General features: G+C 41.6%; 1 protein-coding gene across 9 annotated transcripts in view; it reads left to right on the top strand.

Annotated features, from left to right (window-relative positions):
• Positions 1 to 15,028, top strand: part of PLCE1 (phospholipase C epsilon 1) — a 400,168-nt gene that overhangs the window by 336,248 nt on the left and 48,892 nt on the right. For 5 of the 9 annotated variants that reach the window (XM_075348766.1, XM_075348765.1, XM_075348764.1 and 2 more), the window contains 7 exons: positions 1,808 to 1,915; positions 3,938 to 4,054; positions 4,141 to 4,299; positions 6,835 to 6,964; positions 10,585 to 10,626; positions 13,262 to 13,386; positions 13,599 to 13,716. In XM_075348766.1, coding sequence (XP_075204881.1) covers positions 1,808 to 1,915; positions 3,938 to 4,054; positions 4,141 to 4,299; positions 6,835 to 6,964; positions 10,585 to 10,626; positions 13,262 to 13,386; positions 13,599 to 13,716 — 799 coding nt within the window. The remainder of the gene's footprint in view (positions 1 to 1,807; positions 1,916 to 3,937; positions 4,055 to 4,140; positions 4,300 to 6,834; positions 6,965 to 10,584; positions 10,627 to 13,261; positions 13,387 to 13,598; positions 13,717 to 15,028) is intronic. The other 4 variants (XM_075348768.1, XM_075348767.1, XM_075348771.1 and 1 more) reach the window with 1 other exon arrangement.

Below are 15,028 nucleotides of genomic sequence, written 5' to 3'. Positions count from 1 at the left end.
ACCAAACCCATACAAAATATTTTTATTTTCAATATTTTGTTGCGAATCCTTTGGCGGCAATCACTGCCTTAAGTCTGGAACCCATGGACATCACCAAACGCTGGGTTTCCTCCTTCTTAATGCTTTGCCAGGCCTTTACAGCCGCAGCCTTCAGGTCTTGCTTGTTTGTGGGTCTTTCCGTCTTAAGTCTGGATTTGAGCAAGTGAAATGCATGCTCAATTGGGTTAAGATCTGGTGATTGACTTGGCCATTGCAGAATGTTCCACTTTTTTGCACTCATGAACTCCTGGGTAGCTTTGGCTGTATGCTTGGGGTCATTGTCCATCTGTACTATTTAGTGCCGTCCGATCAACTTTGCAGCATTTGGCTGAATCTGGGCTGAAAGTATATCCCGGTACACTTCAGAATTCATCCGGCTACTCTTGTCTGCTGTTATGTCATCAATAAACACAAGTGACCCAGTGCCATTGAAAGCCATGCATGCCCATGCCATCACGTTGCCTCCACCATGTTTTACAGAGGATGTGGTGTGCCTTGGATCATGTGCCGTTCCCTTTCTTCTCCAAACTTTTTTCTTCCCATCATTCTGGTACAGGTTGATCTTTGTCTCATCTGTCCATAGAATACTTTTCCAGAACTGAGCTGGCTTCATGAGGTGTTTTTCAGCAAATTTAACTCTGACCTGTCTATTTTTGGAATTGATGAATGGTTTGCATCTAGATGTGAACCCTTTGTATCTACTTTCATGGAGTTTTCTCTTTACTGTTGACTTAGAGACAGATACACCTACTTCACTGAGAGTGTTCTGGACTTCAGTTGATGTTGTGAAGGGGTTCTTCTTCACCAAAGAAAGTATGCGGCGATCATCCACCACTGTTGTCATCCGTGGACGCCCAGGCCTTTTTGAGTTCCCAAGCTCACCAGTCAATTCCTTTTTTCTCAGAATGTACCCGACTGTTGATTTTGCTACTCCAAGCATGTCTGCTATCTCTCTGATGGATTTTTTCTTTTTTTTTCAGCCTCAGGATGTTCTGCTTCACCTCAATTGAGAGTTCCTTAGACCGCATGTTGTCTGGTCACAGCAACAGCTTCCAAATGCAAAACCACACACCTGTAATCAACCCCAGACCTTTTAACAACTTCATTGATTACAGGTTAACGAGGGAGACGCCTTCAGAGTTAATTGCAGCCCTTAGAGTCCCTTGTCCAATTACTTTTGGTCCCTTGAAAAAGAGGAGGCTATGCATTACAGAGCTATGATTCCTAAACCCTTTCTCCGATTTGGATGTGAAAACTCTCATATTGCAGCTGGGAGTGTGCACTTTCAGCCTATATTATATATATAATTGTATTTCTGAACATGTTTTTGTAAACAGCTAAAATAACAAAACTTGTGTCACTATCCAAATATTTCTGGACTTAACTGTATGTACCCCATCCTGGACCCCTTCCTGGTATATATGTTCTCTTTCTTATGCATTAAGAAAAAATCCTCTCACTCTCCCACGCTACAATATTGCACAACGTCATCTCCTGAAGCCGAAGTAAGCAGGTAGTAATGAAAAAAATCATATTTATTTAAAGTCCATTGAAAATATGCACAGGTAAACTGCTAGACCACAGCTGGATCTGACCAATGCGTTTCGGCGTCAAGCCTTAGTCATGGTTCAGATAAATAGGATTTATTAGTTACTGCCTGCTTTCTTTGCTGGAGACTCCTCGCGTGCTTCCATATATGTAATGAGACTGGTAATAGGAAATGTAAGTGACTATGATGTGTTTGACAACCTTACAATAACTCTTTTAGGTGCTCTTACAAGGATGCCGGAGTGTGGAGTTAGATTGCTGGGATGGAGATGATGGCATGCCAATTATTTATCATGGTCACACACTTACAACTAAAATCCCCTTTAAGGTAAGATCATCTAACTTTTAACAGTAATGCTTGTTTCAGTCAGAGACAGTTATTTTCTGTTTTTTTATTCCATAATTTTATTTATTTTTTTAAAAACCTTATGGAATTCCAGAACTGACCATTACTCAGTGCAAAGAACCTTCTAGGTGCAGGAGTCTTACATACCTCGCTCCTAGAGATACCAGCTCACCTGTTAGAGGTCCAAGTCTAAAGCCTTGAGCTCAGATGACCACCGCCCTGCTCAGTACCAACGAGGGGCAAGAACACCAAAATGTCGGTGTACAGATAGGAGTCTCTTCCTTTTAGAGCAGATTCTGTTTTAACCAAAATACCTAATCATATTTCAAGGTTGGGACATTAAAATGTTCTCCACCACTTTTTATACAACTGAACCCAATAGGGTCTAAAGATTATTTTAAAACAAAAAGTATATTCATTACTCCGCAAATGATCCTCCTCCATTATAGTATAAACAAAATGTTTCTCACAGTTCCTCTTTTCGGAATCATTCAAAATGGTTCTGACAGAAGTATGAAGGCTGCAGACGATCAACAGACGCTGATCATCTGCAGTGGTCACGCAACATAATAATCACAGTGCCAACATTTCAAGAGCAGCATTGGCCCGACAGAGAGTTATAGGGGTTTTTAAATGATGTGAGGCCCTTTAAGGGAACCTGTCATGTAATAAAGCAATTCACCTGTAGAACTGAGGCTAATCTGCAGGTTAATACTGTTCCGAAGTGGGCCGGCGCCCACACTGAGAGCCCCGCTGCTGGGAGGAAATTAACTGTATTCTTCCTGGCAACCTCAGTCATAGGGGTGAATGTCGGGCAGCTTTAGAACGCTATTAACCTGTAAATTAACCCTGTATTTGCAAGTTAATAACACTTTTTCTCATCTAACAGGTTCGCTTTAAGCAGTTAAGAAGGGGCTGACCAGTAGTGTAGAATCCTTTTTGTGTTTCATACATGCTAACTTAGTATTTAAAGGGAATCTGTCAGCAGGTTTTTGCTATGTAATTAGAGGACGGCATGATAAAGGGTTAAAAAGCAAAAATCAACTGTTCTTGTCTTATCAGACTGTGTGCAGTTCTTTACTTAAACTAAAAGCTTTATTACGTAGTGGTTATGATTGCTGGACTACGATGTCACAAGCATGGCAGTCCTGCACGCCCCCTACTGTGATTGACACCTCTCATTCAATGTACAATCTCTATAGAGAGCCTGGTGTGGGTTTGACAGAACATTCAACTCTGCTCCTTTGCTAAATCTAAAAGCTCTGATTCTGTCAGAACAGCTGCACCCAGTAATCTAAGTGATACATCATTGGATTCAGTATTCTCATGGCTTACATCATCCTGCTCTTAGTTGAGGTAGCAAAAACCTGCTGACATATTACCTTTAAGAATTATTATTATGATTGACTACTTAGGGAATCTACAGAAATATATATTAGGCCGCAATCACACTAGTGTATAGCATCCGATGATTCTTTCATGCAAGAGAATCAGATGTGATATGCTAAAGACCCTCGACTCAGACTCAGCTGTGAGCATGATCCGAGGGTCATTATACTGTGCTCCAATTCTTTTGCATGCAAGAATGGGATCACAGGTGAGGAGGAGGAGGAGGAGGAGAGATTAATCTCTCCATCTTCTACATTGGCTGTCATTGTGTATATCGGACTGCACTGGATGTCATCTGAGTGCAGTCCAATGTTTCATATGCAGCCATAGATTTGTCTGGATGCTCGCCATCTGATATACACTCACAATCGCAGCATACAGCTATTTTTTTTGCTCATGCCGAATCAGCACTCTCACATAGTATAACATTAGAGCATCAGATAGCCCTCATCTGAGTTATACACAAATGTGAGCGAGCCCTGACACTGTCAGGCTTGTTTGACTGACAGTTATTTGGGGAGAGTGGAGTTAGTAGCTCATCTTCTGGGAAAACAAAGGGACCTGACATTGATATACTTCACATCCACAATATGTTCTTCTACTTTTCTTTACCAGGATGTTATAGAGGCAATTGATCGCAATGCCTTCATCAACTCTGAGATGCCCATTGTGCTGTCCATAGAGAATCACTGCTCTTTACCGCAGCAACGCAAGATGGCTGACATATTCAAGGTGATCATACATTGAATTAGCCCATTACGTTCGTGTTTGGCATATATGTGGGGTCTGATTGTCACTAATTAAAAAATCTATTTTAGACTGTGTTTGGAGAAAAGCTGGTGACAAAGTTTCTGTTTGAGAGTGACTTTTCTGATGACCCAATGCTGCCCTCTCCATGGCAATTAAGGAATAAAGTCCTATTGAAAAACAAGAAACTTAAGGCACATCAGACACCAGTGGACATTTTAAAACAGAAGGTAATTATCTGCTTTGTGGCAAGCTGCAAAAGAGCGACTAAGATTATGATGACATTTTTTATTCTTTCTGTCCATGGTTGAGGTTAAATTACTATACCTACAGTAAAACAAAGGTGCCTATGACTTTAAAGCGGGCTTTACATGCTACGATATATCATACGATATATCGTCAGGGTCACGTTGTAAGTGACCCACATCCGGCATCATTTGACATATCATAGCGTGTAACAGCTTCGAGCGAGTGTGAACGAGCAAAAATACTCACCTTATCGTTGCTCGTTGACACGTCGCTCATTTTCAAAATATCGAACGTCCTTCTCTGCTCCGGTTGTTCATCGTTTCCGAGGCAGCACACGTCGCTCCGTGTGACACGATGAACTGCAGCTTACCTGCGTCCCGCCGGCAATGCGTAAGGAAGGAGGTGGGCGGGATGTTTATGTCCCACTCATCTCCGCCCCTCCGCTTCTATTGGCCGGCCGCTGTGTGACGTCGCTGTGACACCGAACGTCCCTCCCCCTTCAGGAAGAGGATGTTCACCGCCCACAGCGAGGTCGTTTGGAAGGTAAGTACGTGTGACGGGGGGGTTACAGCATTGTGCGACACGGGCAAGAAATTGCCCGTGCCGCACAAACGATGGGGGCGGGTGCGATCGCAAATGCGATCGCACGATTAATTGCAGCATGTAAAGCAGGCTTTAGAATATTTGTGATATTTGGAGAAGGAGCTTGCAGAAATGATTGTGGTCGTCATTGTCAACATATTATAGCTCAATAATTGGAGCTATAGATGTGTCACTTTGTGATTTTTATGGTTCATTTTGGTTTCCCAATATGTTGGGAAAAAATGCTGACTGCCTAAGATTTTTGGATAAGTTGTCTAGGAAAATAATGAAAACCCAGATACAGAGTATTTTGAGAGGGGTTGTCAAAAAGGGATGCAACTAGTTATGAGCGAGCACTACCATGCTCAGGTGCTGGGTACTCGTTGGATGCTCGGATGGACGCGACTCGTGTACTGAGTATAATAGAAGTCAATGGGGAATGCAAGCATTTTTCCTGAAGACTTGTAACAAGCGGTCAAACGTTCGGACGGGCTTATTTAACTTGTATATCGTGTATAATGGAAGTCGAGGAGGAACTTGAGCATTTTTCTAGAACACTCATAGCGAGCAGTCGTACATTCCAACGGGCTTGACTCTTCTACTGAGTGTAATGGAAGTCAATGAGGAACTTGAGCATTTTTCCGGGAAGACTTGTAACGAGCACTCAGACGTTCAGATGGGCTCGACTTGTGTAGCGAGTATAATGGAAGTCAATGAGGAATTCAAGCATTTTTCCAGAAGACTCATAACGAGCAGTCGGAACTTCGAAAGTGCTCAACTCTTATAACGAATATATTGGAAGTTAATGGGAAGCTCAAGCATTTTTCTGGAAGTTCCCAATTAACTTCCATTATACTCAGTAAATAAGTCGAGCCCATCCGAGCATCCGACTGTTCGTTATGATACCCGAGCATGGTAGCACTCACTCATACAACCTTCAAAGGAAAAGAATATTTTGGCAAATGTGTAATACAGTAAATAAGGAGGGCATGGGCTGGATGGTAAAGAAGGGAAAATAATTGTTTTGTGTTGGAGAAAGGTTCTCCAACCAGTTTTCCTTTTGAATCGGAGCAATATTTTTATTTTTATTTTTTTTTTTTGCTATCTCTCTCACATTAACACTCCTATATTAATTTTTTATCTAATTAATTTATCTTATTTGGGTATTTTCTTTCTCTAGTTGAAACATTTTCTCTAAATCTGTACTTTTATTCTAGTTTTCTTAATAAAAATTTTTGTTTTATCTGCACTCTATTCTGAGCAGTAGACTTTGATACCCAAAGGGTGCAAATCAATGCTAGATTTCCATTACCTTGTCCTTTCGATCCAAGAAGAAGGGGATGATATTCACACATTCATATTTTTTTTCTAACTCTTAACCCTTTTTCCACTCGTTTACACATAGACTATTACAAGTCAGTAAGAAAGTTAAGATGCTCTGTGTAGTTATATAAATGTGACTATACATTGACAATTTGTATTAATTTTCCCCAGACGGCAGCATATAAAAATCAGTATTGCTTACAGCTTACACTGTGGATAAATAATAAAACTGGTATGTGCCCAGGAGTGTGCGACGTAGTTACATACAATATATCACTTGGCCAGATATTAAGAAATGGTATATAGTGAGGGTACAGTGAACCTTAAATTAAACAATATTCATTGCCTATCTATACGGCCTATTTAAATTATAATGCCAGGTATTCTAAATATTTCCAGCACTATTTATGTAGCTTACAGTACAAGGACACAGTAATAGATGCCATTTACATTTATGAACAGTCTGATATATAAATATTTAGAAGATGTATATTATTATTTTTTTCCAATGCTTGAGACATATCCTGGAGGCTAAGATATTAGTTTTTTTACAGATCGGTGCATAAACTTTATTAGGCTTGGCATATTTTCACTGTATGCCCTTCTTTCAGGCACATCAGCTTGCCAGCATGCAGGCACAAGCCAGCAATGGTAACCAAATAATGAATACCAGCGCCAACAATGAGGAGGAAGACGACGATGAAGATGATTACGATTATGACTATGAATCACTTTCAGATGGTAAGCATACCATATATGCTGACAAAAAGCTTTACTATACACCTAGATATTTAGATTCTTCATTTTTTAGTTAACCATTGCCATTTTCTGTCTACCCTGGTCTAGAATCACATTATCGAGGGATTTATCTCCTTACCTGTCACGTTCATTTCCCTGTTTTTGGAGATTAGTGACAGCTTTAGGACTAGAGCCTTTCATCTCCATCTGGATCTCTTCATTTAAATGTTGTTTCGTTTATCTTGGTACTGAAATGGTTAATGTCAGTTTTGCTGCTTGCAACTTTTCAAGCAGCTCCTAGCTGAGTGTTTCAGCTGCAGTTGATTTGTAGCCACACCCCTTCAGGTTTAAATAGAGGTGTTTCCCAGCAGTCCTTGCTGATGATTCAAACTCATTGATCTCTGGCCACCTTGGAGGAAGGTTCTGCTGTGGAGTTTTCCTTTCCTCAGGCTTTATCCTTTTTTGTTGTCGTCCCCCCCCCGGTTTGTCTTACCTTACCTTGTGTCTTGTTAGCGCAGTGGTGGGTTTAATGAACCTCACCTGCCCCTCACTAGCCATGGCATCTATAGGGCCTTCTCAGGGTGTTGGCAACAGTTGCGGAGACTGTATAGGGGACTAGCTAGGAGAGCAGGGACAGTTGCAGGTGAGGATAGGAGGTTTCCCACCTACCTCTCTCACCACTTCCAGGGTCCCCCGCTGTTATTGTCTCCCCTTTCTTAATTGTGTTTTTGTTGTGTGTCAGATGCACGTAGGTCTGAAGCGCCCCTGTCACGCTTGTCATACCCAGTAAGTGTGACTTTACCAAGCTAAGTGTCACAAAAGTAGACATAATGGCCCCGATTCATCTAGACTGGGTTTTTTTTATGTCAGGCTTGATGAGGGGGTGTGTTGGAGTCAAACACTCCTGAATTATTAAAAATGGCACACCCCTTAATAGGGTTGCCCGTTCTAAAATGATAAGTCTGCAGCCACTCTATATATCACTCTATGGAACTGCAGACTTATAAATCCTTCCAGCGCATGCACTGTGCGCTGCGCGGTTTCGCCGGTTTCTGGGAGTGGCGGTCACATGACCGCAATTGTGTAATATGCATGTTCCCAGCCAAAACCTGACTAGTGGGCATGGCCTTGCTCAAAACAAGTGTAAGGAGTGGGCGCATTCGGTTAGTAGGCGCCGCCGTCTAGTGGGCACGGCCTTGTTCTTGTATTGAATGAGGCCACGCCTACTAGTTGGGTTCTGGCCGGGAACATGCATATCGCACAATTGAGGTCACATGACTGCCATATTAACCAGCTTAGAAATCAGTGAAACCTCGCAGCACGCAGTGTATGCACTGGAAGGAATCATAACTCTGCAGTCACATAGTGACTTTTGACTTTCATTTTAGACTGGACAAACCCTTTAATGAAGCTTGAGCATCTGGCAAGTGGCATGTACCTCCTTGTGCGCCTTTCCATAGATTTTGCTCCAGACAGTGACTGAAGTAAGATTTGTGTTGCAAGGAATGCAGTCATTCGTTATGAATTTAACCAGAAAGGGTCTCCATGCACCTCGTCCAGCCACAGCTGTTGGAACTGGGTGAAAATGGTACTAAAAGACCAAAAGTAGTAAAATTTAAGCAGAGCCTTGTGGAAAAATTTGCAACTTTTCAAACCTTTTTATTCCAGAATTCTGGCATTATAGCTTTACTAAATCAAACCCATAGTGCATGTGGCGACATTGTTATGTTCTCCCCAGGAACACATAGGCTGCTTCTAACATAATGGAACATGAATTCTAAGTATTCTGTTAAAATGATTCCACATTAAACAAAGGAAACACAGTCTCAACAGAAAGTCGTGCTAATAGAAAGTCATATTATTAAGTATTATGTCAATTACTGGACGTTCATTGCTTTACTAGACTGTCTAATGCTTGACATTAGAACAAATCACCTTCTTTATTATGAACCCTGAAGATGTAGTCATTTATATCTGCAATCCTATTGTGAACATTTCTCACCATGTTACACAAAAGTAAAAAGGAAATAAAAATGGCTGAACTTGAATGATATGAAGTGATATCGCAGGGTTTGAGCTACACAATGCTCTGTGCACTACAGTAGAGAGCAGTAATGGGCGGACTGTAAAAGTCGTATCTAATGTATGCGACTATTCTGAGCGGCTGCAAGCTGCTATTTTAAGGCTGGGGCGGGGCCCAATACCATTGTACTCCCTAGTCTGAGAATAACAGCCCCCAGCGGTTGGGCTTTATCATGGCTAAGTGTCAATATTGGGGAGACGGACTGCACGCTGTTTTTCTTTTTTAAATTATTTATTTAAATTATTAAAAAAAAATGCATGCAGTTCCTTTTATTTTGATACACAGCCAAGATAAGCGCATAGATGGGGCTGCAGACAGTAGCAGTAGGCTTTATCTGTGCTGGGTATCATAATATGGGAGGACCCTATGCCAATTTTTTAATTTATTTATTTTTATACCACGATAGATGCACATAGCGTCGGTGGTTGCAAGCAGTCAGCTGAGATGCTACTAATCAGGGTGGGAGGGCGTCTGACTGCAACCAATCACAGACGCGGGTGGGCGGGGAAAGCAGTGCATATGCAATGTAGGTATTGAGTGGCCCCGGAAGTGAATGAGAGGCCAGGAAGCAGTTACAGCCATGCTGGAGCCTCTGTAAGTACAGCCCCTTTGCTCTAATATCCCTATCCCTTCTACTACCATTTTTAATCGCTAGATTCAGACCAGCATCCAATCAGATATTTGGGATCCATTCTGGACCAGTCCGCCAGTCCTGGTTATCTATGAGTCTGCTCATGACTACTAGAGAGCCATAGCGGTCATCTAGCCCTGGCCTTATATCTACATGTTCACCAACATTACAAATCTTTAATATAGATATGTAAGAGAAGCTGTGGAAAGATAAGGCACAAATAGGGTCTTAACCGGTATAACACCTGGGGGTGAATGTTAGCAAGAACACTCACCTGGTAGGGTTGTGCCAGTCACAACCCCTTTTTAAGCATGTAAATAACGTGAGAGGCAGCAGTCCCGCAACAAGGAGTAAATTCAGAAGGCAGGAGAAAAGCAGGTTAAATACCGCGCCAAACCACGGGAGTCCAGATGTTGTTAGTAAATCCCTTTTCTTTATTTTCACAGGTCTACGCGTTTCAGAGACATATCCGTCCCCTTCCTCAGGACAATGTACAGAGAATAGTATTCTTTGTACATTGTCCTGAGGAAGGGGACGGATATGTCCCTGAAACGCGTAGACCTGTGAAAATAAAGAAAAGGGATTTACTAACAACATCTGGACTCCCGTGGTTTGGCGCGGTATTTAACCTAATATAGATATGTGTGAGTGCTACTGAATATTACACGTTATACTTGAGTCTTAGATGATTTTTGGATGCACTGAATAATCCTTTTCATTACTAATACACTAACGGGTCTGCATGGATCACCTCCTCTTTTAGTATTTACTTCCATTCTTCATATTTAGCCGGTAACCTTTTTGTCTCATTTGGTTTTTTTTCTGTAAATTATTGAATGATAATGACTGGTATCGCCTGTTAATTCATCATTTCCTTCTCTGATTGCCTGTTTGACTCTCTTCCTGTAGCTGATGGCCTTAATGCTTCCCCTGCGCCTAACAGCCAGGAAGGTAAAAGCCATGTGAATGGATGTTCTAACTGCATGGATTTATAGAACTCCTCTCGTGTTAATTAACCAAGTGCTCGGTTACAGAAAGCTTTGTGTATATTTGTTCACAGTGTTGATTATCATTATTCTTTTTATTCATATTGCATTTTGTGGTGTATGATTTGCGCAGTTTGGCTACAACAATATTGCCTGGATGTTGTATGCTTCATTTGAGCTGCTTAATGCATGCTATACTAAGGTATCATTTATAATAGAATGTATATAATGAGTGTGTTATAATCTATTATTTTTTGTTATACAGATATCTTTATTATGTCAGTTATACTTATTGCAACTAATTTGTGGATAATTTTGCAGAGATTTTGTTGTAGGAGACTTTGTCCTTGTTTCCATGTAAACTTTGATATCATTAAAACTGCTTTTTTTTTTTAATGACCAACAGTCATAAAAAGTATATTTTCAGAACATAAAAACATAGTATTTTGTATCAAATAGTCCATCGTGATCATGTATACTAGTTTAACGAGCCTCCTTGGTCACATTACACTTATATTGCTCCCTTTCCTGTCAGTACTCTCATACACTCTGCCTGAATCAGTGCCAAGGCTGCTGTAATCACAGGACTACAGTATATTAAAAAGCAACCTTGATCGACAGATACACTAACGACTTCTAATTCTAGTCCATAATTCTATCTCAATCATTTTATTTCTCCCTGTCACGACATATCTTTTTGTATCAGCAGGGAGGAAGTAAAATCCTCTGCTCACCTATATTGATTAGAATGGAGTTAGCAGCTTCCAAATGAATGAAACTAATAAGCTAAATGTATATTATAGGTTATCAACTTGAATTTAACACTGAGATGCATGTCCTAAGAGATAAGGCTGATATTTTAAACTTCTGTTTACATACCAGAGAGAATATGTATTTAAATGGAATCCTTTACTTGATGGCAGGTACCGTGTTTCCGGAAAAATAGGACCATACTGAAAATAAGGCCTAGCATGGGTTTAAAGGATTTTTAGAGTATGCTTGAAATATAAGACCTAGTTAGAGTCAGGGACAGCATTAGGGGTAGTTAAACTCTCTTAGGGACCCCAGCAGTTCTATTCTGAGGTTAAGATTGTTTAAGGACCTCTGATGACTTAACAGTCATGTGACCAAAGGTCTCTTAATTGCAGGAGTCTAAAAGGACAGAACAGGAGACAGGCTGGTGTGCAGGACTACCATTAGGGGGAAGCGAGAGCTAACTGGGCAATTTCACAGGTCCCCCAGCGTTTATATACTGATGATAAGACTGCATAAGGACCTTTGTGAGATAACATCATGTGACTAGGGTGTCAGCAAAAGGCCTCTGAGCAGGAGTCTAAAGTGGGCTTTACACGCTACAATATTTCTAGCAATTGCTAGCGATATCGTACGCAAAAGCACCCGCCCCCATCGTGCCTGCGATATCGTGTAATCGCTGCCGCAGCGAGCATTATCGCTACGGCAGCGTCACACGCACTTACCTGGTCGGCAGCGTTGCTGTGACTGCTGAACAATCCCTCCCTCAAGGGGGAGGTGCGTTCGGCGTCACGGCGACGTCACTAAGTGGCCGGCCAATCAAAGCGGAGAGGCGGAGATCAGCCTTTGCAAACATCACGCCCACCTTCTTCCTTCCTCATTGTGGGCAGGACGCAGGTAAGGTGAGGTTCCTCGCTCCTGCGGTGTCACACACAGCGATGTGTGCTGCCACAGGAACGAGGAACAACATCTATAAACAACCATTAACAATTTTTGGTTTTAGGATGACCTCTCCATGGTGAACGATTTTCACCACTTTGGAGGATGTTTAAGGTCGCTGGTAAGTGTTACACGCTGTGATATCGTTAATGACGCCGGATGTGCGTCACTAACAACGTGACCCCGACGATAAAACATTAACGATATCGTAGCGTGTAAAGCCCCCTTAAGGCTGAACTGGACACAAGCTGGTGTGTATGTGCAGTGTGTGTATGGATAGTAGATTGATTGATTGAGAGACACGTGTTACACACAGGGTTTCGAGAGTTATGTTGGTGTTCCACAAGTTGATATGACTATATTTTACTAAATGTTGATTTTTTTGTTCAAGAACAAATATGGATTGTTGTTCATGGGGAAAAAAAAAAATAAGACATCCTCAGAAAACAAGCCTTAGTGCATCTTTCGGAGCAAAAATAATATAAAACTCTGTCTTATTTTCGTTGAAACATGGTAGTTATTGCTCAGTAAACCAAAAAATAATAGCAATGGCCAAGCTATCCATTTCAATACCTTCAGCAATACGTTAGTTGTCCACTGTGTTTGCATAGAGCAGCTTCTAATGTACTTTATATTAAAATGGTCACACTCCGCAAATAGTGCTAGACTCACTGCATTAATAGTCTTCTACGCCAGCGGTTTGCTTGTTGATTGCTAGATCACTACAGTATACTCTGTGAAAACATCAGACTTGTCTGTTTTTTGGCAAGGCTTGATTCTTCTGCATGTTTCTTGGTATAACTCCTGTATGACTGAGCGCACAAGCCGGGCCGCCTGTAATAACAGCAGTGTATTGATGGCTGGACAATGTTGGTATTGCCCTTCTCACCGACATACTTTCGTTGCAGACAATATACTCGATGATCGTCCTGAAACTAAGGTTTGCAGGGATAACCTGCAGTTTGAGTACATTGAGGAAGCTCCTAAGAGAATCAAGAAAACGGATGGCAGCATTGTTGGCAACAAAGGAAAGGTAGTTTTCTCTTCCTAAATAAGTAAAGAGAAAAGGGGTTAAAGGGGTAAATCACAAACATTAGAACTCAGTAGAGGGCATCAGTGTGTATATCCTCATATCGGTATAGACCATTTGTAGCTATGGTTAAGCTCTAGTGGGCTCCTTCGGAGGAAGCCAATAATCCTTTTCATCTTGACATGAGGCTTAGGTATATTTATCATTTTCTGCAGGTCTATGACATGGAACTGGATGAAGAGTTTTATCTCCCTCAAAACAAGAAAGAAAGTAGACAAATCGCCCCAGAACTATCAGACCTTATCATCTACTGCCAAGCTGTGAAATTTCCTGGTAAGTTCAATAATCCGTCTTGTCAATCCTTGGCAGTATTTTCATTGCTGAATGCAGAGTGCAGTTTGTCCAGCTCTAGGCCAAATCAATAAATACTTGTTCAGAACATCTTCTTGTAAAGTGTTTATAGTGTTGGACAATTAGTTTAGATTAGATTCACATTAAAGGTACTGTCACACATAATAAGATCGCTAGCGAGATCGCAGGTGACGCAGTAGTGATCCCGTTAGCGATCTTGTTATGTGACACCTACCAGCGATCAGGCCCCTGCTGTGAGATCGCTAGTCGTTGCAGAATGGTCCAGGCCATTTTCTTCATAGGCGATGTCTGCTGGGCAGGACCCATCGCTGTGTTTGACACTGTGTGACGGGGTCACAGTGACTGCTGAGATCGTTATACAGGTTTCTACTGCGACCTGTATTGTTCCTGCATCGCTGGTAAGATCTGACTGTGTGACATCTCACCAGCGACCTCCCAGCGACTTACCTGCGATCCTTATCAGGTCGCATCGTTTTCGGGATCGCTGGTAAGTCGTTGTATGTGACTGGGCCTTTAGGTATGAGTATGTTTTATTGCCACTTTTTGGTAAATAAACTGATAATAAATATACTAGCAAAGAACAATAAAGTTAAAGGGAACCTGTCAAATGGATAAATGCTATTAACCTGCAGATATGGGGGTAATCTGCAGGTTAATAGCATTCTGAACTTGCCCAATACCTGCACATTAAATCCCGCTGATGGGAGGAAATTAACTTTAATCCTCCTGGCAGCATTCCAGTTTCAGTCACGGCGGCGGCGTTAGTGTGGGTTCAGTTACCACTCTGCGTATAGAGAGCGGCGGCTGTACCCACGTCCTCCACACAGACTGACAGCTCGTTCTATTGCTGAGTGGCTGTTAGTCAGTGCGGGGTGCGGTTACAGATGCCCGCTCCATACACTGAGCAGTGACTGAACCCACACCGGCGCCGCCCTTGTGACTGAAACCGGAATGCTACAGGGAGGATTAAAGTTAATTTCTTCCTGGCAGCGGGGATTAATGTACAGACACCAGGCAGGTTCAGAATGCTATTAACCTGCAGATTAACCAAATATCTGCAGTTCAATAGCATTTTCCCATGGGACAGGTTTCCTTTAAAATCCAGACAAACAGACAACAAAGATATTCACATATAAGTGCTGTTTCTGTAGAAAAAGTATTTATTTTTAAAGAACCATTAATTCCAGGGCACTGTACATGTGAAAAGGGTTACACATAATCTATAAAACACTAAAGGCCCTGTCACACACAGAGATAAATCTGCTGCAGATCT

The sequence above is a fragment of the Anomaloglossus baeobatrachus genome, chromosome 5 (genome assembly GCF_048569485.1).
Source record: "Anomaloglossus baeobatrachus isolate aAnoBae1 chromosome 5, aAnoBae1.hap1, whole genome shotgun sequence".
In the NCBI taxonomy this organism is placed as follows: Eukaryota; Metazoa; Chordata; class Amphibia; order Anura; family Aromobatidae; genus Anomaloglossus; species Anomaloglossus baeobatrachus.
The sequence above is the reverse complement of the archived record's forward strand: the minus strand, read 5'-3'. Positions and strand labels throughout refer to the sequence as shown.